This window comes from Callionymus lyra, chromosome 17, assembly GCF_982586985.1.
Source record: "Callionymus lyra chromosome 17, fCalLyr1.hap1.1, whole genome shotgun sequence".
NCBI classification, from domain to species: domain Eukaryota; kingdom Metazoa; phylum Chordata; class Actinopteri; order Syngnathiformes; family Callionymidae; genus Callionymus; species Callionymus lyra.
Genome location: NC_141834.1, coordinates 4,569,290 through 4,591,330, shown reverse-complemented (window position 1 = coordinate 4,591,330; position 22,041 = coordinate 4,569,290). Strand labels below are relative to the sequence as shown.

The window sequence follows — 22,041 nt, the reverse complement described above, 5'->3', positions numbered from 1 at the left end:
CACCTAAAACAGGCAACATACTCTTATCAATCTTCATTCTCAATTTGACAGAAGCATAAGGATAAGCAGAGGAAAAGGAGACGTGGCATAGTTTAGTATCAAGAACATCATTTTAATCATGAAATATTTTTTTAAATGACAATTTAAAATGAAATGTAAATTTGATTTAAAATCTTAATATTTACATTTATCAATTTTTCTCCTTTTAAATGCATCTGACGTGTTAAAAGTCATGAACACAATTGAATTTTTAAGCGTGAATATAAAAATTCACAACCCGACTGGACACTACACTCTCCGGTGTGATTTGGTTCTTCTCATCTTCTCAGTGTATCTTTAGTGTGTGAAGAGTTGTGTATGATTGTGCGTTGTAAACATCTGGACACGGCACGGCCTGGTACAACTTAACCATGACAACCAGCCACAAGAGATGCATACTGTGTGCAGTGATAAAGAGCCAGCTGTTGAAATATTGAACAGACAGATGAATTACCTGTACTGGTCATGTGACCATTTACACAACTCCAAAGAAATCTCCAAGACATGAGACATTCCTGTGAACAGCCACACAGTCAGAGAAGCTTGAGTTTGTCTCAGAGGATCAGTTGGTACTCTGGCTCCCGACTGCAAGAATCTTTTCACCGTCTTTCCTCTGTCCTTCTGAGCGGCTCCTGCTGTGGTCACAGACAATCGTACTAAAAGAGTTCATGGGACACCCTGGAAAGGTGGCCCTTATGTTGTTGATTTATTTATTGTGATTATATTTATCAGTTTCTTCTTATAATGTTTGGAAGAAGCATTATGGTGATAGCGGGAACATTAAGGTACGAAAGAGTTTCTCTCAAAAGGTGTCACACTTACCTGGAGAGGTCAAAGGTCAGTCTTCTGCTGAAAGTCAATAAATGAGTCACAGTGTGTCTAGATGGTGCTGGCTGACACATCCACAGTCTGCAGCTGCTCAGAGCACAAAGACTCCACTGTTCTTCTCTGCTCCTTCAGCACCTCCTTATATTCGTCTTCATCACCCGTCGTTTCCCCCTCTAGCACCTCCTCATCAGCACCTTTTCCTCATCTCCCCAATTCAGCACCTCCTCAATCCTCATCAACACCTCCTCCTTGTTTCCCCCTTCAGCACCTGTGCTTCCTCCTCGTTTCCCCCTTTAGCACCTCCTCATCCTCATTTCCCCCTTCAGCACCTCCTCACCCTCATTAACCCCTCTAGCACCTCCTCATCAGCACCTTTTCCTCATCTCCCCAATTCAGCCCCTCCTCAATCCTCATCAACACCTCCTTCTCATCTCCTGCTTCAGCACCTCCTCAACAACACCAACTTCTCATCTCCCACTTCAGCACCTCTTCAACAACACCAACTCCTCATCTCCCATTCAGCACCTCCTCATCTCACCCTCAAGCACCTCCACCTCCTTACCGCTTACCCCCTTTAGCACCCTCTCATGACTACCTCCTCCTCATCCCCCTTTCAGAACCTCCTCATTACTACCTCCTCCTCATCTCCTCCTTCAGCACCTCCTCTTCCTGGCATTTGTAGTCTGGTCCACTGGGTATTGGTGATGTATGACAGCAGTATCCAAGCTTTTGGGCTCGGAATGTTCATCTTACTGTGTCTGATGATGATGATTGTGTTCCATGTTTACTTCATCTTCACACTGGATTCACCAGACATCTCTGCTCTGGCGCTCAATTGTCCTTGACTGCATCTGACAATGAGCAGTTTACAAGCAAAGAGGATGTGTGGATGGTAAGTCAGATGATCTGTCCTACAATCCTAATCCGATGCCCAAGCCACCTCAACTGATTCCCTCAACGCGGAGGAGCAGCTGTTCTCCTCTCCCGGATGACCTTGCTTCTCACCTTATCTCTAAGAGATAAGGTGAGAAGCAAGGTCCCTATGGTGGTATATCAACCATAGGTGATGGGTAGTGACCATCGCCTCTGGTCAATCTCATGCTCAATTCTTCACTTGTGAACAGGAGCCTAAAATACTTAAACTCCTCCACTTGGGGCAGGATCTCATCCCCAACCCGGAGAAGGGTCCCCACCTTGTTCTGATTGAGAACTGTGGACTCGGATTTGGAGGTGCCGATTCTCATCCCTGCAGCTTCACACTCGGTTCCAAACCTTTCCAGCAACAGCTAAATTTCATAGTATGATGAGGCCGACAGGACCACGTTATCTGCAAAAAGCAGTGACCTAAACTGAAGGTCACCCTCAACGCCCTGCCTGCACCTAGAAATTCTGTCCATAAAAATAAGATAAGATTATTATTAAGTTTATAACCTGTTCAACCTTTCCCTGTAAACAATACATTAATGCATAAATAATCTTTTAAAAAAAAAGGGTTTATGTGGGTCATTAAAAATCAAGAAAAGTCAGTAAATCGTTTTTTTATTATGGCATGAAAATTTAAAGGCATTGTCTTTTAAAGAACAAATACAATATTTTTCATGATTTATTTGGATTTTTTATAAAGATCTGATAACATTCAGTACAAGATCTGAACACCTACAATATCCATGCATGCGCAGGAGCGTCTAGAATTTGATGACGTCACAATGTTTCAGGTTTAAGTGAGTGTTGTTGTTGTTTGTTCTATTTCTTAGAACAGCTGAAGTAAACTGCGTAAAACTCACCTGAAGGCAGAGGGATTGATATGTGGCACGATGTGGTGAGAATATGATCATTTTGATATAAAGAAAAACCAAACAATGACACTTGGGAAATGCGTCCAAGGAAATAGTAAATGCACATAGGTTAAGCAACTAGTGACGAAGTTTTAGTTCTATTATCAAGTTTTCAATAAGAGGATCCTTAATTTTTGGAGTATTACTGGTAGATGAGGGGTTCACCAGGCTGGCAGAACAGTAAAAGGAATCCCAGGGAGTCACCTAGCACATGTGACAGTCAAACCACACTGAGTGAACACACAAACACGCACGATACAGGGAGAGGGAACTGATACCCAGGACCACCACCTCAGCAATTAGCCACTTTAATGTTGGAAAAAGACCATTCTTATACAATCACACACAGAATCAAATATTCAAACGGAGACTATACACCAACATAAGTTGTAGAGAAGCCCCTTGCTGTAGCCTGGAGAACTGAGCTTGCCCACTTTCCTACGCTGAGTCCAACCCACTGCATTTCAATCGTGTATTATATTGCATCCTGCTTTCTGAAAGTTAGCGTACAGCTTTAAACAACAATGGAGGCATATCAGTACTATTTTAAACCATACGATTAAAAAGATTCAGTGTCATGATTTCCTTGTTAGTATCATAAATAAATTGTTCAACTTCCATATGTTTGTATCTACTTTGGTATTTTCTTTATCTAAAAACAATTTACAAGTTACACTGTGATTCCAAATAAAGTGGAATACAACACTGGTGTATATATTTGTACCCTTCTGCAATGTTAAAGGTGCAAGTTACATGTTTATAATCATATAAAGGACATTCTGCAGTGAGGCACAGAAGAAAATATGTGTTTGTTGATTTGTCCTTTTTTTCACGGTTCATTTTACAGAACTGTGGTCTTCCTGCCGGGCCTTAAGCCTGTCCCACCTCCAACAGTGCCCGTGGTGGACTGTGCATGGCAAGGGCATTGTCTTCCCTGAGCCAGGCCTAAGCCTGACCGCATACTTGCTGCAGGGTCTTCAGCTGGGGAAGTTTCGCCCCTCACCCAAAACATCTCCTGGTGGCGGGGCAGTGCACAGGGACGTCTCCCTGACACCCCGCAGCAAAAACTTAGTTAGATGCTATGTGCTTCCCGAACTTTGTTTCGCTTTTCAACCAGAGCCAGTGGCTTGCTTTTTCAGACTCCTCTGAGAGCTTTTTGATGGATCTGCATGGTATGGCTCCACATAGTCCCAGGTCCTTGAGCAGGCTTGATGTTGATCTGCCCACGAAGCCTCTGGCACCCACCTCCACCAGGTACAGCCTCGCACTCCAGCCAATTCCTCTGCACACCGCAACCAGACCACAGTACTACATCTGGTCTTAAGGTGGTGCTGAAGATCTCTTGTAGGAATTGGATCTGCCTACACAGGTCAACGTCCATCTTCCACGCCGCTCCTGGTGTTAATAGCTTGGTGGGTGGTCTCTTGCTGATGAAATGGATTTTTTTGGTTTGGTTGTTTTCCTCCTGCCGAGTTTTCTCAAGAACCTCTGCCAGCTTCCTGAGCACTTGGTTGTGCCGCCATCTGAACCGACCTTGTGTAAGTGCAGTTTTGCAGCCCGACAGAACATGTTGGAGAGGGGCATTGATGGTCCCGCAGAGGTCACAACATTGCTCTGTTCCAAGCCATTGGTGGAGGTTTTGGGGACTCGAAAGGGTATCGCATGTTGCCCTAATGAGGAAACGGAGCCGAGCCTCTGGCAGTTTCTTAAACTCTGCCCAGTTGACTACTCGGATCGTGTCACCCTCAGATGTTGTCCACCGCCCCTGCTGCCCCTGTGCCACAGACTTAAATCTTAGCTGCTCCTGTGCAATCCTTGTGACCTCAGCAACAACATGGTCTTTCCTCACCTTCCTACTTGCCATTGGACCATTGGATTGGTGGTTTGCTCCATCCGAGGCCTGCCCTCTCTGCCTGGACCATGCCCATCACCTCATGACGTTGCAGCCTTTCCATCACCTTCTGCACCTCCTCCTTGGCTCTCCATTTCCTTCCAGTCTCCACTCTGGCTTCTGCATCAGTTACTGACCTGTCGGAGGAGTCCCTTAACAAGCCTTGCCTTCTCCTGCCTGTAGCCCAGGGTGATGGATTTAGTTCAAGTAGTTCATGATCATGGTCTTGATGTTGTCTGGGATGTAGAAGAATTCCAGAGCATGGGCTATGAGCTGGTGTTGCACTGACCCATAGGCATCGTCTAAGTCTAGCCATATGACGAGCAGATCTTTCTTCTCCCTCTTTGTGGTCCGAATCTGTTCCCAAATCCCCAGGTTGGGGGGGGTCGTTCTGGGTTCATTTCTTGGGGTTCCTCAACATCCCTTTCCTCACCCGTTCTCCTTCCCTCCGGCTTTACCTCTGCAATGATGGGCCTGTTGGCACCTTGGTTGTCAACCCGGCCTTGGAGCTCATTTGTCTGACCTACCCTTACAGGTAGGCAGGGGCAGGTTGCATAAGTAAGTAAGTAAGTAAGTAATATTTATTTATATAGCGCTTTTCGAGACCAGGGTCACAAAGCGCTTTAACAATCAAAACAATACTCAAAACAGTACATACTTCAAAGATCAAGACAACACCGAGAACAACACAGGAGTTCGAGAAATTCAAGGAAAAGCCTGAACAAATAGAAACATCTTAAGATGTTTCTTAAAGGAGTCAGTAGACTCCATCAAGCGCAAAGAGAGAGGAAGATCGTTCCAAAGCTTAGGAGCAACAGCCTGAAAAGATTTCTCTCCTCTGGTCCTGAGCCGTGTGCGTGGAACCATAAGTAGATTCTGATCCACAGACCTCAGAGACCGAGCTGGGGTGTAAGGCTGGATCAGATCAGTGATGTAAGGAGGAGCCTGACCATGAATAGCTCTGAAAGTAAGAACCAGAATTTTAAAGTTGATCCTGAAAGAAACTGGAAGCCAGTGAAGAGTTTTAAGGATCGGAGAAATGTGAGTTCTTCTACTTGAGCGGGTCAGAATTCTCGCTGCAGAGTTCTGAATCAACTGCAGACGAGACAGCTCCTTCTTGTTAAGACATGAAAACAAACTGTTACAATAGTCCAGACGAGAAGAAACAAACGCATGGATTACAAGCTCCAGATCATGTTGTGACAACATTTTCCTAAGTTTAGAGATTTTTCTCAGTTGAAGGAAACAGTTTCTGGTCAGTTTTCTGCAGTGTTGAACAAGAGACATGTCTTTATCAAATACAACACCCAGGTTTCTCAGGCTCAGTTTGACAGACTGACCTAAGTCACCCAAGTACTGACTCAACCCTGGAATCTTATCATCAGGAGCAATCACCAGAGTTTCAGTTTTGTCCACATTAAGCTGTAAAGTGTTTTCACTCAGCCATTGTTTGATTTCTAGCAAACAATTGACTAAGCTGTTCAGCCTTTGGGGCTCAGTTGGGTCAAAAGAGCAGTAGAGCTGGATGTCATCAGCAAAAATGTGATAAGAAACATCTGGAAATCTCTGAATGATTTTACCAAGGGGAATCAAGTACAGCAAAAACAATAAAGGACCCAGAACAGAACCTTGAGGGACTCCACACAACAGATCTGCCGATTCAGACCTCATTTGATTGGCAGATACACTAAAACTGCGCCCAGAAAGGTAAGATGAGAACCATTCTAACACAGACCCAGACAGTCCCACTTCGTCCCTTAGTCTTCTCAGCAGGATCTGGTGATCAACTGTGTCAAAGGCTGACGACAGATCCAAGAGAACCAGAACAGTGAATTTACCAGAGTCAGCCGACATCATGATGTCACTGGACACTTTCAATAAAGCTGTCTCCGTAGAGTGATGTTTACGGAAGCCAGACTGAAACTTCTCATGGATGTCGCTCTGATCCAGGAACAAAGACAGCTGCTCGGACACCACCTTCTCCAAGATCTTGGACAAGAAAGGGAGCTTAGAAATAGGCCTGAAATTACTGAGGTCAGTTGGGTCTAAGCCTGGTTTTTTGAGCAGAGGCTCCACAATGGCATGTTTAAATGCATTGGGAAAAACCCCTGTGGAAAGGGAGAGGTTCACCATATTGGTAACCCAGGGGCCAATTACATCAAATACTTTGATAAAAAGCCTACAAGGAAGGACGTCATCTGAGCAAGAGGAGGGTTTCATCTTGTTCACTAGTGCTGAAATATCACCCAAAGATACAGCAGTGAAGGATGACCAAGAGGAGGAGATGGGCTCAGAGACAGTAGGGGTTCCCAACAAAGGGGGAGAGATTTTCTCTTTGATCAATTTAATTTTGTCAATGAAAAATCTCAACAATGCATTGCTGTCAGCTTCACAGAAGACCGGCGTGATTTGAGGAGCAGGAGACACGAGAGAATTAATCGTGTCAAACAAAACTTTGGGGTTTTTCCTATTTGCTGCTACCAGTTTTCTGATGTAATCAGATCTAGCAGTTTCTACCATCTCATTGTAAGAAGTCAACAGATCCCTGAGGTGAAGTCTGTGCACCTCAAGTTTAGTAGACTTCCAGAGACGCTCAGTCTTTCGACAAAGTCTCTTCAGACTCAGGAGATCTTCATTTGTCCAAGGGCACCGTTTTTTCTGAATTTTCAAGTTCGATTTAACAGGTGCCACTTGATCCAGTATTTCAACACAATGATCAGTGTAACAGTGAATCAAACTGTCCACATCTGGACAGTCATCAAAGGAAAGACGGTCAAACATAGCAGAAAAACTGTCTGCAGTATCGGCTGAGATGACACGCCTCTGAGACCTAACTTTCAAAGGCTTAGGTTCAGGGATGAAGTCCAGGTTAAACAAGACAAGAGAATGATCACTCAGATGGACATCATGTACAGATACATTAGAAATGTTCAGGCCAAGAGTAAAAACTAAGTCTAAAATGTGGCCTTTTTGATGAGTGGGTTCAGAAACATGTTGCTCAAAATTAAAGGCTTCAGTTAAAGTTATAAGTTCTTTAGCAGAACAAGATGTGACGTCATCAACATGAAGATTAAAGTCTCCAAGAATAAGAACAGATTCCATCTGAAGGCTACCTTCTTCTTTCCCATGTGGATGTGAATTCTCCTAAAAGTTGTTTTTTCCCAGCCATACCCGCACTTCCTAAGCATCTTCACTTTTGCCCGCCTCTTGGAGGGCTGTTGGGTTGTTTTCACTGCTTCTTTTCGTAGTCGGTTTGGGTGTGTCCCTTTTTAGGTTAGGTAGAACTTTATAGATCTTGATTGATGTTGGGAAACTAGCTATTCAAAATAGCCAGTGTTTCCAGAAATGTATTACATACTACAGGACGGTGGTCTTCCATCTTGACTCATTAAAAGTTTTTGCAATTGTCGTGTAGTGAATGTGTTGAATTGAGCTTTCTCTTTACCTTCACATACATAAAAACTGTATCATATCCTCTGGTCAATGGAAGATAAATGGTGTGGTTATAATGCTTTATTAGCAACACCTATTCCATTATTATTATTTTATTCAATCATAAGTATAATGCCACAGGGCCTGCCAAAGCAAAATATGTTCAACAACTATGGAGTTTATTTTGGTGGTAAAATGCTAACTATTTGATGAACAACTCATATTTGGGTTATTTTTTCAAAAAAGTTTTCATTTAATTATACTTGTAATAATTGGCATTGTCCTTTGAATTTAAGTAAAATCACCTAAATGCAACTTTTAAATAAAATTCCTGGCACATTGTTGGCATCAGTATACAATTATTTCATGTAATTTAACTCAACAAGCTCTGAAAAAAAATCAGGCTACTGAAGAAATGAGGATACAAGCAGGTGTCAAAAGACAAGTGGAATAATCTAGAATCTAAATGTTCTCCAGGCTGCAGCCAGGGGTACTTGAAATTGTAAGCTACAGTACAGACTTAACTTGAGCCAAACAATAGGTGAGCTGGCGGCAAAACAGAGTTCCTGCAGCAAAACTGCTGAGGTCCAATCCATCGACACACTCCGAGGAAGTGGACAACATCCTCAAGGCCAGCAGGTTAGCTAGCAGATAAAGCCAAAGTTAATATCGGCAAACCTAGAGGCAAAGCTTAAAAACACATCAGGCAAAGCTGAAGACAAGGCTTAGTAAAGCAGGTCAGGCAAATCTGAAAGCTAAGCTTTCGATGTCCCAGCTGAGAAGTGTCTTGGATTGTCTTCCAGGAGAGCAAATGCCTGCTTCATCCTGAGGAGGGCAGCCACTGTGGATCTTCACAACCTCATCTGCTGTCCCACTGAGAAGTGTGTCAGCTACAGCTGAGAAGACACCATCCATGCGAAGCAATCGAAGCAATATTGCACACAAATTCACTCCCTCTGCTAAATGCCGATGGTGTTGACAGCCAATGGCACAAAGTGAGGCGACCTGGAGATAGGCGGGCCTCATAGCCAAAGGGCAGAGAACCGCAAGAGAACTATTTCCCACTGTTATACCGCACCCTCAGATAGTGGTTAACCACCAGCAAAATGAGCAATCAATCTTTACGAGAGATATACAATGTCCTCATGTCCTCCTTTTCATCTCAACAGAAAGCTCCTGGCAGCAGTTGCTTTCCTGGAGGAGAATCCAAGATGCTGCTCAGCTGATATTGATATCTTCGCCAAGATCGTGGGATTTTGCTTTGAGATTCCATGAGAGGAGGTAAGAATATAGAAGCTTATCAGGCCAATGTTGACCGGGGGCTGTTCCCATCCCTACAGGAGTGTCGAGGGCTGTTCCCGGGTTCGGCGTCCCGTCTGATCAAGAGTACCATGGAACGGATGCATCATTGTGCCTTCACGAGCCAGGGTTTTTCACAATCCTGGGACCCGACAGGGTCGTGGAACTACTGCCCCTGCTGATGGGACTTGGGTGTAAAGGTCTGGTGAGGTCTTCCTTCCGTCATGTCCAAATACAGAGGTAAAATCTCATGATCACAAAAGAAAAGCGAGCTGCAGTCAAACACGAGAAAGCGCAAACCGGGTGACTTTATTTGAACCTCCCACGATGCATCCCTGTCCAATAATAAAGGTTGGTTAGTCACTACAATACCATACATGCACTGTAACAAGGTGTCGCAACCATAGCTTCTGAAAAAAAAACCCTGGTACAAAACGAAACACTGGCTTTGCTAGGTGATTCTTCATGTGCCATCAGGATTAGATACGACAACTTTACACTCATACTCATTCGTGGAAAGCGACAATTGTTCCCAGCGGACCCTCACAACACATTTGGGTCTGACCGGCTTTTAGGAAGATCCTCTCTTCACCTGAATCAGCCCTTTCAGCTGTTCAAACGACCCTATGTCATGATTCAATGTGCACATCTGACTTAAAGTTATTTCTATGATGTCTGAAGGTATGGAACGTGACATTTTGATGAAAATATAATCTAATGAGGTCATAACCCGTGACAAGAATTGACTCAAGTTTTATGTTATTTTTGTATTTTGACAATAATATTGTTATTATACAAATTAAATTGTCTTAAAGTGACATGAAAAGTGCATCAAAAAGCATGAAATAAGATTTGCCGATACCTGCAGAAACTTCGCTCTTGCCATTATTCTGGAGGTGGATGCAGAAGTGCCAGATGCTTCTATATTCCAGAGTCATCACAGTCATCACAGCGTTCCGATAAAACGAGTGTCTTCATGGAAATGACGTTGAATGGTTCACAGTGACACTATTTGACTCTCCAACAAGTTTTTTTTATTTTGAAAAACATTAGGGAACAATCATCCTTGGCTCACTGACATTGTTCAATGTTTGGATCAAAAACAAAGTAAATACTGTGAATATTAAAAGTTTTTGATGAAGTCAACATTCTAGTATTTTCAGTGGGAGAATTATTAAGCTGGACAGGTTTTTACTAACAAAAAAATAAATACTCTGAGGAATTAGCATTTGTACGACTCACTGGAGTTTTTCACAATAAAAGCATAAAATACCTTCCTGTAAAACAACTATCTTGACCCTTAACATTGGTCCTGGCTGGACGGGGGATCTACTGACTCATTCTCAGAGCCGACCTGACGAGCCGCTGTCAGGAAAAGTCGCATCAAGTCCTGGAACCTGCGAGAGACCTGGAGAGGGGGAAGAGGTAAGAAGGGGAAGAGAAAAAGAGGAGAGAAACCAATCACCTCGCTGGACGTCTTGTTGCCCAGCAGGTTGGAGATGGCCTGGAAGGTGTCCTCGGTGGCACCGTCCTGCTGGCAGGTGGTCAGAATGACTCGGTCAGCTTCCCTGAAACACAGCAGTGGTCAGTGGCCTCGGCCTTCTCTGTAAAAGCAAAGGTGCAGTACCTGGTCCACAGGATAACCTTTTCTCCACTTGGAGTCAGAGAAATGTTCTTAGCACAGACGGGCAGGTCAAGGGGAGGACTAGACCGACGAGGGGCTGGGAGGGAGGAGGAGGCTGGGCTGGTGGAGAGACAGGTGGACCAGGAGGAGCTGCCTGTAACAGGACATGTTGAAGAGGAGCTGCTTTGGATGGGGGGCGACAAAGAAGAAGAAGTGGTGAACGTGGTCGGAAGGTTTGGCTGCTGCTCCTCTCTCTTGCTCCTCTTTATAGCTGGGATTTGCTCCTTCTCTCCGTTCTTCCTCTCCTCCTCATCTTCATCCTCCTCGTCCAGCTCCTCCTCCTCTTCCCATGAAGCTGTGCTGCGAACTGTCAGAGGAAACCTTGAACACAACAGTAGCAACAAAAATTCAACAGTAACACAAACACAAACACACCTGGTTGGGGACTGATGTCGTCGCCCTTCAGCTGTTTCTCTTGGTGGGTGGAGCTTATTTGGGCATATAAGGGGTCCAGACTCTTCATGGCTTTGGACACGCCCCCAGAGCCCTGTGGTGAAGGAGACAAGAGCCTCAGGACATGTGTCACCTGATGACCTCGGCCATATGGTACCTTGTTGCCATGGCAGCGGGGACATCTCTTCCGTCTGTGTCTATGGAGCTTTGTGTCATGACAGTGGCAGCGCGACTCCTTCTCTGGCCAATCACAGTCCTGGTAGTTTCTGTGAACCTTCCTCTTCCTCTGCCTACTTCCTGTGATCGGCTGCATCTTGTGTCCTTCCTCTTCCTCCTCCAGGTCGGGCAGCATGACCACCTCAAAGCCACCCAGTGCGCCAGACCCAAGCTGGACACCCTCCACTCCACCCCCCTCCTCGGGCCAGACCGCTTCTTCAAACTGAGTGGGGTGAGCGGGAGGGGGGCGGAGTTCATCAAAGAACACCCAGAACTCAGACTGCAGGTCATTGTGGCCTTTGAGCAAGGTGGCCATCTGAGTTTTCAACTTTAAAGACAGCAGAAAACACTGTCAGAGAGGTAACCACGATAAACAGTACATCAGCTAAGTTGCTTGTACCTCCTGGATGCTGGCCGGGTTAAGGTCTGGAGCAGTCTGGAGCGCCTTGATGATCTTCTGGTAGTGGGTGGGATTGTCTCCAAAGCTGATCTCCAGCTGACGCAGGAATCTGCGACTACGCTCGAAAGCCTGTTGCTCTTCAAACTGAACAGAGAAATCAGAACTCCATCATCTGAGTCCGTCTATTTCCTGTAGTAGAACACCCACCAGGCCACACTCGAGCGCCTGCTCTGGGTGCAGGAAGGCAGCAAAGTCCTGTAGTAGGTCCTTCCTTTCTCCCAGCAGGTCCCGCAGCTCTCTGAACATGCTGATCATCTCCTGTCCTGCAGTGGGCTGCTCCAGACGATTGAGCAGTGACACAAAGTCTTCCATTTTGTTCGGCACGTCATGAAATGCCTCGCGGACCTGCAGTCACATCAGATGTCAGACCTGCTTGTCTCACCAGAGGACCTGAAGCATCTTACCCTGCTGAGGTAGCTCTGGGCAAAGGCCATGTCTTTGCTCTCTCTGTGGGGGTCATTGTCCAAGATGTTCTCATCATACAGCAGTAAAAGTTTTGCCATGTCTTTGCCATGGCGGTCCTGGCGCCCCCTCCCCCTTAGAGAGCGACTACGACCTGCAGCAACGAAAGGGTTTTCTAACAGACCAGCATATGTTTGTTACACAGACTAGAGGAGGCATGACTGACCCCGTCCTCGTTTAGAACATCTCCCTACTCCTCCTCTGGGTGTCTCGCTCAGCGGCGTCTCTTCGTCTCCTTCAGCTTTACCATCAGGCCCCTCTCCAGACTCCTCTTCTCTGGGCCCCTCTTCCTCCTCCTCATCCTCCTCCTCCTGGGAGCAGGGCGAGGTGGGGGAGTGGTCCTCCTCGGAGTCCCCATCGGTGCACAGTCTCCTCTCTGACGCAAGCCAGGTCAGCTGCTTCATGGTCTCCTGGAAGACAAAAGGAATGAACAAGGGAACCAAAATTGGGTCTGGACCATCTCAAGACTTACTTGCAGCTCTGGGACGGACAGCACTGACTCCTCTGAGGCTGATGACATCACTTCTTCCTCATCCTCATCCTGTGTCAGGTCATCAAAGTCCTCTTCCTCTTCCTCTTGTTTGTCTTGGTCCTCATCTTTGTCCTTCTCCTGGTCCTCGTCTCTCTCTCCATCTATCGGCCTGTCCTCCTCTTCCTCCCGACCTCCTTCCTGATCCTCCCCTCCACCACTTGCACCATCCCCCTCAACATGACCCCTTTCTTCTCCCCCCCCTCCCTGCTGTCCACTTGTCTCTCCTCCACTCAGAGTCCATGACAAGATGCTGGACCCTGCTACTTCCTCCTCTTCCTCCTCTGCACCAACAGATGATGGACTCAGTGTGGAACTGGACCCAGAGCACCCCTCCTCAACCCAACCCACCACCTCTACTGGACTCAGTCTCTTCAGTGGCTCTGAAATTGAAAGCTGTTTGAAGGGGGAGAGCGGTGGAGCCCCAGGGACCAAAATCATCTGAAGGATGTGTCCAGGTTTGCTAGAGCAAGGTATCATAGCACCTGTAGTCTCTGCTGATGAAACAGAGTTGATGGGAACGAGGAGAGGAGGGAGGACGGGCTGACTGGACACTAGCTGCTTTGCACCCTCAGGGAGGCGAGACCGCATCAAATCTGCATCGGAGGGTGCAGTAATGGACAAAGTGGCGTGGATGGAGAGGGGGGCTGGGACAAGAGGGGTGAGGTAGCTCACTGGTTGCTTGTCAGACAACACTTCTGCTGGGCAGAGCGGCTGCAGTGATGCATTGTGGGCCAGCGTAAAAACCCGCCTGTGATTTCGCAGAGGAGGGTTGGTGGGTTTGGGCTGCCAATAAGGGTTAAGTCTCAGGACACAGCCATGGGGCACAGTGGGGGGATAGTGAGGGGGACATGAACTGAGCCGAGTTCTCAAGATGATCTGTTGACTGTTCTGAAAGGTTGAGACAACGGAAAATGAATGAATGAATGATTTTCTTTTTTTTAAATTTGGCACCTGGGGCCTCATGTACAAAGAAGTTAATTGAACTAAATACAGTCAAACACTCAAATCTAGAAAATTGGGCACGTTCAAAAATATTCAGATGATCAGACAAAACTAATAAAAATATGACTTTTAAATGGATTAACAGTTTATATTAGTTCATTTAAACATTTATGACATGGATCAAGTACTTTAATTTAAATTAGTGCAGACGGGCTCCAGTGTAAATGTATATACATATTTTACATACACAGTTATTAACGCAAATACTTTATTTCCAGAGACGATCAGGGGCTTATTTGAAACATCTTAAAAAGGGAGTTTAACAAGAATAAAACTGTAAATCAATAACTTAAAGCGCTGAGTAGTGATGAGGTTGTGAAGATGGTCTGATTGTCTGAGCTTCATATGAATGTGAGGCGCAGCTGCGCAACAGGCACAAATTCTCATTACATTTATAAAATAAAAATCTTTTGTTTACAAATCACAAATAAACAAATCATGTGACGGTGTATTTATACAAGTAGGTGAGTAAGTAAGTTATATTTGTAGAGCGCTTTTCTAGACCAGGGTGACCGTTTAAACAATCAAAACAATACCCAATAAAATATACATAAAAGGTCAAGCACCACCAAGACAAACACAGGAGTCTCAGAGAATCAAGGAAAAGCCTGCACGAATAAAAGTGTCTTAAGATGTTTCTTGAAGGAGTCAGTAGATCCATCAAGCGCAGAGAGAGAGGAAGATCGTTCCAAAGCTTAGGACCAACAGCCTGGAAGGATATAAGTGTGTTTTCAAGGAAATCGCACTGATCTCTGCATGACCACATGAGTGAAACTTTCTTTCTGCAGCTTCACTTTGATCAAACTGACAGGATGTTGTTCCACAAGAACGCCTGTTATTCTCATAGAGAAAGATGCTCATCATTTTGTTTGTTATATTATAAAAACAAGCTCAAAATTCCTTTACATTTTTTCTGAATAACATGAAATAGTGGATTAAAATATTCATGCACCCGAGCAGCTGATCTGTACATACGCGACAACAAACATGTCGCAAATTCCGACCTCTTTTCCTTATTGATATATATGGACTTCGATGTGTAAAAGGTCTGCGCGTTTTTTGACCCATTAGTACATGAGGCCCCTGTTGTTTACAAAAGAGTTGAACTCACAGTAACCATAATCATTGCCTCTGCCGAATCTTGCTTGTCATTTCTGAATTACACGGACAACACTCACATTTATTCATTAAAAAAATCATTCTTACCCTGAGCCAGGTCGGCATGACGGAGGTATCTCTCTCCACTGGGGGGCGCTGGTCATCCTGCTGGACTCGGCTGCATGCCAGTGGGAGAGTAGGTATCACACCATCCTTGTGGAACATCTGAAAGGAACAGTGTGGAGCAAAATGTAACTTAAACTAATAGCTAGTAAAAAAAACAAATTTTCAAAGTGTACGAGCCAATTAAAGGTTGGATGCTGTAACCAATACAGACGAAAGGTATGAACAATAAATTAAATAAACAAAAAAAAACAAAAAACAAAACAAGTTAGTGATGCAACGATAGATGTTGAGAGTCTCAACAGGCTGAATTTCCCCTAGGAATTTAAACACAGACTTTTTCAAATGTTTACCATTGATCACACAAACCTACTTAATAAAAACAATAACCTTGAACAACACTGTATTAAAAACACAACCTTTCAAGGAAATAAACAATACAAAACTCAAAACTATTGTTTGTGTGCATGCTTTAAACAGCAGCTCACAGTAGCAACTCTTTTTGGATGCTTTGGAAGTGTTGCTGGGAAGTGCCCCTCCGGGGGATTCCCATGTTCTGCTGTGAGACTTCATGCCCCTGTTGGCAACAGTGAGAACTTGGGTGGCGTTATCTTAAAGAACCGTCCACATGATCGGAACCCAAATGACGCTTTATTTTTGGAGTTCTGTTCTCATCACAGATAGGCCATAATGAACACAGTGTTCAAGCATAAGGGTGTCCACATGTGCACTTGGCGACAGGACACCCTAGGTTGACGATCGACTTTTAGTCGTGTTGTCGGACTCGTGGCCACATGTCTTGGACACTCAGGTGAAGAGAGGAGCTTCCTAAGAGCTACCTAAACAGTGTAGGGTGCTTCAGGTCTGGGTTTATTTAGTCCCAAGACTGCTATCTTTTTAGCGTTACCTGGCATGTGACTCACCTTGATGACGTTGTCATGCGGTGCTCTGCACATGTCCCGTATACGTTTCCTCACGTTCCAACGCGTCTTACGGAGCAGGTAGGAGCTGATCAGCTGTTCTGACTGGAAAGTTCCCTCGAAGTGTTTCAGAGCCAAGACTAGTAACCTGCAAAGAGGCATGATGGGTTCAAGTTCTGCTGCATGTTGTCTAGTAATAGTAATAGTATCTTGCCGATGTTTACCAAGTAATCCATTAGTAATTGGTACATTAAACAGACTCAGGGTTGTTCAATTACATTATATTACAGTTGCAACTCTTAATAACTTTTTGTCAACAATGTTGATTTTTTCATTTTGAGGTGGACCTTTGTTTCGTTAACTCGCTGTGGGTCTGTGTATACAAGACTTAAATTTAATGTTGTGGGTTCGCTCACCTGTCCTCTCCTGAAGTGCACACCTTCCTCTGAGGTTTCCTGCTGACAAAGTTGCAGACAGGAAGTAGCTCAGCATAGTGGAAGACAGAGCGAGTGGCAAACAGCCAGGCGATGTCAGCAGGCAGTCTCGAAGAGGATTGGCCTAAATGCACACACACACGTAAAGGAGCAGCTCAGGTGTACATCTGAAAGTTTTTTGTCTTCTTACTATTGCTGCTGGATTTCATGGAGGGCAGCCAACGTCTGGACGGGGCAGAAGCAGGAGGACAATCTGCCTGCTGCTTCACTTCCTCAATAAGATTCAGCGCCCCCTTTAGGTTGCACACTCTGAAGGAAGTAGAATGGAGTGTGTTCTCCTGACGGACAGCAAATTGCTGCAGCTCCTCCTGACCAGGTTCAACATGCGTGAGTGACAGGTGTCAGTTCTGTCTGTGCAAACGTCCCATACTGACCAGGTAGGATTTGGTGATGCCAGCCTCGTGGCTGAGCCAGGGAACTCCACGACTCAGCAGGTGGACCTGAGTGAGCAGCTGCACATGCTGAGAGGAAATACTCGGAATAACTGAGAGCTCTTTAAAGTGAGTACAAAACTAATCATGAACAACAACAAAGCATTCATAAAAAAACTACGTGTAACAGTGTTTAAATGTTACCTGCTGGATTTGTTGCTGTAGCTGCAGCTTCTGGACCTGGTCCAGACGGAGAGTTGGTCCGAACTGACGAGGCAGAACGTACACAGGGGTCAAGGTGTCTGGTCGTGGGCTCGACCTCACCTCCATCTGCTTATTGGTGGTGTCCTGCAGAGCTCTCCTCTGCTGTACAGCCTCGTACTGCCTCCTCACTGTCCTCCGCCGCTCCGTAAGCATGCTGGCTAAAGGAGCTTCAAACCTACAAGCATACAATCAGTGTGTTCTGTAACTGTCCGTGCGCTCAGTAACCGTCAGTCCGTTCTGTCACCGTCAGTTCACTCTGTCACCGTCAGTTCGCTCAGTAACCGTCAGTGCGTTCTGTAACCATCAGTCCCCTCAGTTTAGCCTTAAGGACAGAACCAGAGTGTCTCTTGGACGTGGCTATGGGATCACACAGACATTTGTCCCACATGAATAGTCTTTAAGCGTCAGTGCATTCTGTAACCGTCAGTCTTTTCAGTAACATTCCGTGCGTACTGTAACCGTCAGTGCTTTTTGTAACAGTCGTTCAGTAAACATTAACGCCTTCGATAAACGTAAGCGCCTTCAGTAAAATCAGTTTCTTTACTATACATCAGTGTGTTCAGTGTTAAGTGTCTCCTCTGAGAAGGACTCTCCTCTAGGCCTCATGAAAAGGAGAGAAAATCACAGAGGACATTGTTCTTCCTCCCAACCCAAAGAGCCACAGCACTTCTCTGCTGCGCCGTCCCAATGGGAGGACAAGTGATGCTCAGCGTGTCTCATTCACGAAACATAATCCAAACATATGTGAGTGTAAAATTCTGAAACTGTACTTTTGTTCTCTCGGTTTATCACAAGCCTGACAGATGAAGAAAATGCATCTACACGCCTAATATATTGATATTAGGGGTTGTGCAACCTGAAGTATGGATTTTCACGGATTACTCATTACCATGGCCGTGCTTCCACTTCAGTGATTGAGATTCATCGTCTTACATACGTTTTCCAGATAGTTCATGAATCTGGAGTATGTTTTTAGTAGAGAAGACATTTAAAAAAACCTGTGCGTACATTTACTCATGTTTAATGAATGAGACACACTGTTTATTACAATGCTGTCAACATGCTTTACCGGAGTGTCTGGGGAACGTTGAATTTGGGACAGTTCTGTAAGCGAACATCCACCTCCTCTTCCTCCTCCTGCTCATCAGCCACTGCATCCGTGTTCTCCTGGAGCTGATCGTAAGAAAATCAGTCAAAGTGGTTCAGAGAAGACAAGCGCTGAGACTTACCGTGATAAAGAGCTCGTCAAGCAACTGGTTCACTTCCTTCTCTGTTGGAGAAACAGTTGTTAGAATCAGACAAGCTGACCATCTTCTGAGTGAACGGTGGAGCAAAAGGGACAAACTAAATAACACAAACGAACTAAACGTCTCCTTGTAATCTAGCCACCACCCTCAATCTTCACTGACCTCCAACATTGGCTCAATGTGCCACCTACTAGTAATCTGGACAGCTCGGTCTGTCCTGTAGTCCTCCATGTCAGGTTCGTCCATGTCCTCCAGAAAGTTGTACTCGGGGTCATCTTCATCCTCGCCCTCCTCTGAGTGAGACAGTTACAATGTTAGGTTAATGAACCTCTGAACGGGGGTCTAGCCCGGACCGATATTGTCTCAGTCTTAGTCCCCAAAGTAGGAACAAAATGTATGAAGAAACTGCTTTCACATAGACGTGTACTCACCGTCGTTGTCAGGAGCCATGAGACCCTGAAGCCAGTGTGTCCAGTGACGGTCCTCCTCCATCTGAGGGCCGTTCAGCTCGTACATGTCCGCGGTGATGTCGGGGGGCAGAAGCTCTGCTTCTAGCTGACCCAGCGGGATGTCGTCAAGACGAAGTTTGGAGCGAGTCCTGAGCGCCAGGCCGCTGTCTCCAACGTCCTCCTTCCGGTCGAGGTTCTGGGACACAGACTGACACCTGAGTGATACAAGAACTGACTGGTGTCACTGTGAAGGAGACGGAGCTACCTGGTTGTAGATGTTGGTCGAGCTACAGTCCAGTTCTCTGTCCACTGCGTTCAGTCTCTCCATGAAGGATGCTTCAGAAGGAGCAGAAAGCAGGTGCGGAAGAGCAGGGGAATCCTTCACACAGACAAATGCACACGCTAATCATCTCAACATTCTCCATGTGCAAGTGAGTTTGCTACCTGCAGGACTTCACCAGACGCTCTGTATCCAGGTGGTCTGAGCTGTGATCCCTGGAGTCTGAGAGGTGACGCCAGACTGTCTGCATCACTGAGGAACATCTACACACAATACAACCGTCATGCCTCCTCTACAAGCTGAACAACTAGACCAGGAACATTTCGGACCTCCTCAGTTGTGTCGTCTTCCTCATCCTCATCAGGACAATACTCTTCATCTGATGAGTCTTCAGACTCCTCCAGCTCAATGTCCACGAACTGAGGAGGCTGCTGGGCAGAAGTGTTTAAGGAGGTGTGGAGCAGTTTACAAACTTGATGCAACACAACTTCAACAAGTGTTCATTCTCGCGTTGATAGACTTGTGTGATTCGTCAAATAACGACGAGTTTCTCACCTTTGCAGTGGCCGACTTCTCTGCTGCCAGACTCCAGGCGAGCGACTGCAGAGAGTTAAAAATACATATGTTAAGTTTATGTTTTTAATTAATGTTCACAGACGGTTTCACACTTTTCACAGCGTTTACCTGTCCCTGCTGCACAGCCTGCTTTAGTCTGGACCGGGTCATCTTTGGCTCCTGGTCAACATAAACAGGTCTAGTGAGTTAATGGTTAAAAAACTTGACTTACATCCCTTTTAAGACAACACTTTGAATAACACAACAATGGAGACTGATCTGGGCTGACACAGCTTTTGTTGATCACTGATCACAACAAGACATCAGTGAGTCAGATCAAGGCGAAGACTTAGGAACCGTTTCTGTCAAGTATTTTACAGTCAGAAAACAAACATGTTTCTGAACATTCACGTGAATAAATGTTTTTTAGAAAGATAAGAAAATATTCAGCAAACTTAAAATTCTTATCGGACACTTCAAGTAAGTGTGTGTTTGCATGAAACAAGGGTTGATGTGAAGACTCACAAACAAGGGCAGGTCCTGAGTGTCTAGGATGGCTGCTTTCATCATGGCCACCACATGCTCATTCGTTATCACCTCCTGACATCAGACACAAACAAAGTTTGATGTTCAGGATTAAGATTGATGATTTACTTTAAGGATTAAGTCACACAAGTGTCTCACATGTAGCAGTGTGCGCACGTTGCTGGACGTCAAATTGTGTTGTTTAGACTTCCTGTCCAGGTCGATATCCAGTCTTCCCATTTCATCATCACTGGACTGACAGATCTCCATGGTAACATCCATCATTCTGCCAGCTGAGCACAAATCATCCAGATGACAGGTTTAATCTTCTTCCTGGACACCCATCAGAGCAGGTGATAGTTTACCTGATACTATGTTCTCGTCTGGTGTGTCAGCAAACTGTAAATGAACGTGATGAAGACCTTTGGTTCTTCATCCTCATAGATCTGGACTTCATAGGTCAAACGTCATCTTCTGCAGCTGATGAGTCTAAAACATCAAATTCAACATCTTTAAACACATTAGACAGATCAACATGCCCATAAACAAACATGACCTCTGACGACACAAATATTACTTTTGCAGGTACAAATCCTCTCTTTAAGGAAACGTGAGTCACTGAGGTAGCTGGAGTCATATAATCAATTTGAACATTCTTAGGTAAGGAATATCCTAACTTATTTCTCTCAAGTAAAAAAAAGGTCTCTTAATTTGACACAAACATCTTTACAGATCAGACAAAACCTGGACATACTTATTACGTTGTTATTAAATATGTCTTAAATGTTGTCTTTACAACCTCTATATCACAAGGTTTACTGAACAACTCTCTCTTAACATTAAGGCAGTGAACACAACATAATGTTTTTTTTTCTTATCATCAAAACCCTTTTACTCTCCACACATCTTCACTTCACCTTCCTCCAATTCTGTGTAATTAAACTTAATAGGACCAGTGGTAATATTTATTCCCATTCATTAAATAAAGCAATTCTATCAACATGGCTGTCTCAAGACACTTGCATTAAAATATTTTAGACCATTTTTAACTTTAATCAACAGCAAAGGGAGCAAGATTGGCGTCAACCACGTTAGCTCGAGTCCCTAACGCTAGCAATGCTACAATTATGCCGCCATATCAGTCTACGAGGAAATATAAACGTTTTTATCTGCGACAAAAACAACAGAACCATGACAAAAATCACTCACGTGCTAAATTTGACCACCGGAACTTTAACATTGTTTTAATACCCAGGCTTCCACTGAACGCTCGATAGAGTTGTTAGCTTCATTTCCGCTAACAACAATAACACACGCCGACTACCAACCTTCACAATAAAAGCACGACACAGGCGGTGTCGTGGTGGCGCCATCTAGTGTCACGGCAGATTCGGTTTAAAAAACGACGTTTTCCGTCGTGGACATGGGCAGGTCCAGATAAAAATGTTGTGAGGTAAATGTTTCTTTAGAGCCATTTTAAAACGCGTGCTAACAATGGCTAACAAAAAAAGAATGGCGGATGCTTGCGAGTGCAATTTATAATTACTTACTATTATTGTGACAATCAAATATGTTTTGTTACCACTGGTTGTCAGTGTTGTTATTGGTATATATGTGGGATCTTCGTAGATAATGAAGAAGT

At 44.8% G+C, this 22,041-nt stretch overlaps 1 protein-coding gene across 4 annotated transcripts; it reads right to left on the bottom strand.

The window, feature by feature from the left end:
- Positions 1-10,341: 10,341 nt before the first annotated feature.
- On the bottom strand, positions 10,342-21,706 carry gon4lb (gon-4 like b). Of its 4 annotated transcripts, none has more exons than XM_087812754.1 (29): positions 21,609-21,706; positions 20,765-20,888; positions 20,559-20,692; positions 20,400-20,474; positions 20,004-20,054; positions 19,875-19,919; positions 19,649-19,750; positions 19,484-19,582; positions 19,305-19,418; positions 19,022-19,247; positions 18,782-18,883; positions 18,573-18,613; positions 18,413-18,516; positions 17,284-17,518; positions 17,083-17,169; positions 16,839-17,016; positions 16,631-16,772; positions 16,218-16,362; positions 15,280-15,396; positions 13,012-13,959; positions 12,706-12,949; positions 12,482-12,633; positions 12,225-12,422; positions 12,018-12,161; positions 11,559-11,945; positions 11,384-11,495; positions 10,952-11,315; positions 10,790-10,892; positions 10,342-10,732 (listed from the first exon to the last, which is right to left on the bottom strand). In XM_087812754.1, the coding sequence occupies exons 3-29, from the start codon at positions 20,682-20,684 to the stop codon at positions 10,625-10,627; spliced, it is 4,749 nt and encodes a 1,582-aa protein (XP_087668880.1). In that variant the 5' UTR covers positions 20,685-20,692; positions 20,765-20,888; positions 21,609-21,706; the 3' UTR covers positions 10,342-10,624. The 4 variants fall into 4 exon arrangements, with proteins under 4 accessions (XP_087668880.1, XP_087668882.1, XP_087668881.1 ...); XM_087812756.1 differs by having other exon boundaries at positions 19,022-19,235; XM_087812755.1 differs by having other exon boundaries at positions 19,649-19,747.
- Positions 21,707-22,041: the final 335 nt, after the last annotated feature.

Coding starts and splice junctions, on each gene's coding strand:
- gon4lb (XM_087812754.1), bottom strand. CDS start 20,684: ATGATGGATGTTACCATGGAGATCTGTCAGTCCAGTGATGATGAAATG. Junction 19,583..19,648: donor AAGACGACACAACTGAGGAG/GTCCGAAATGTT, acceptor TATTGTGTGTAG/ATGTTCCTCAGTGATGCAGA. Junction 18,517..18,572: donor TTGACGAGCTCTTTATCACG/GTAAGTCTCAGC, acceptor TCTTACGATCAG/CTCCAGGAGAACACGGATGC.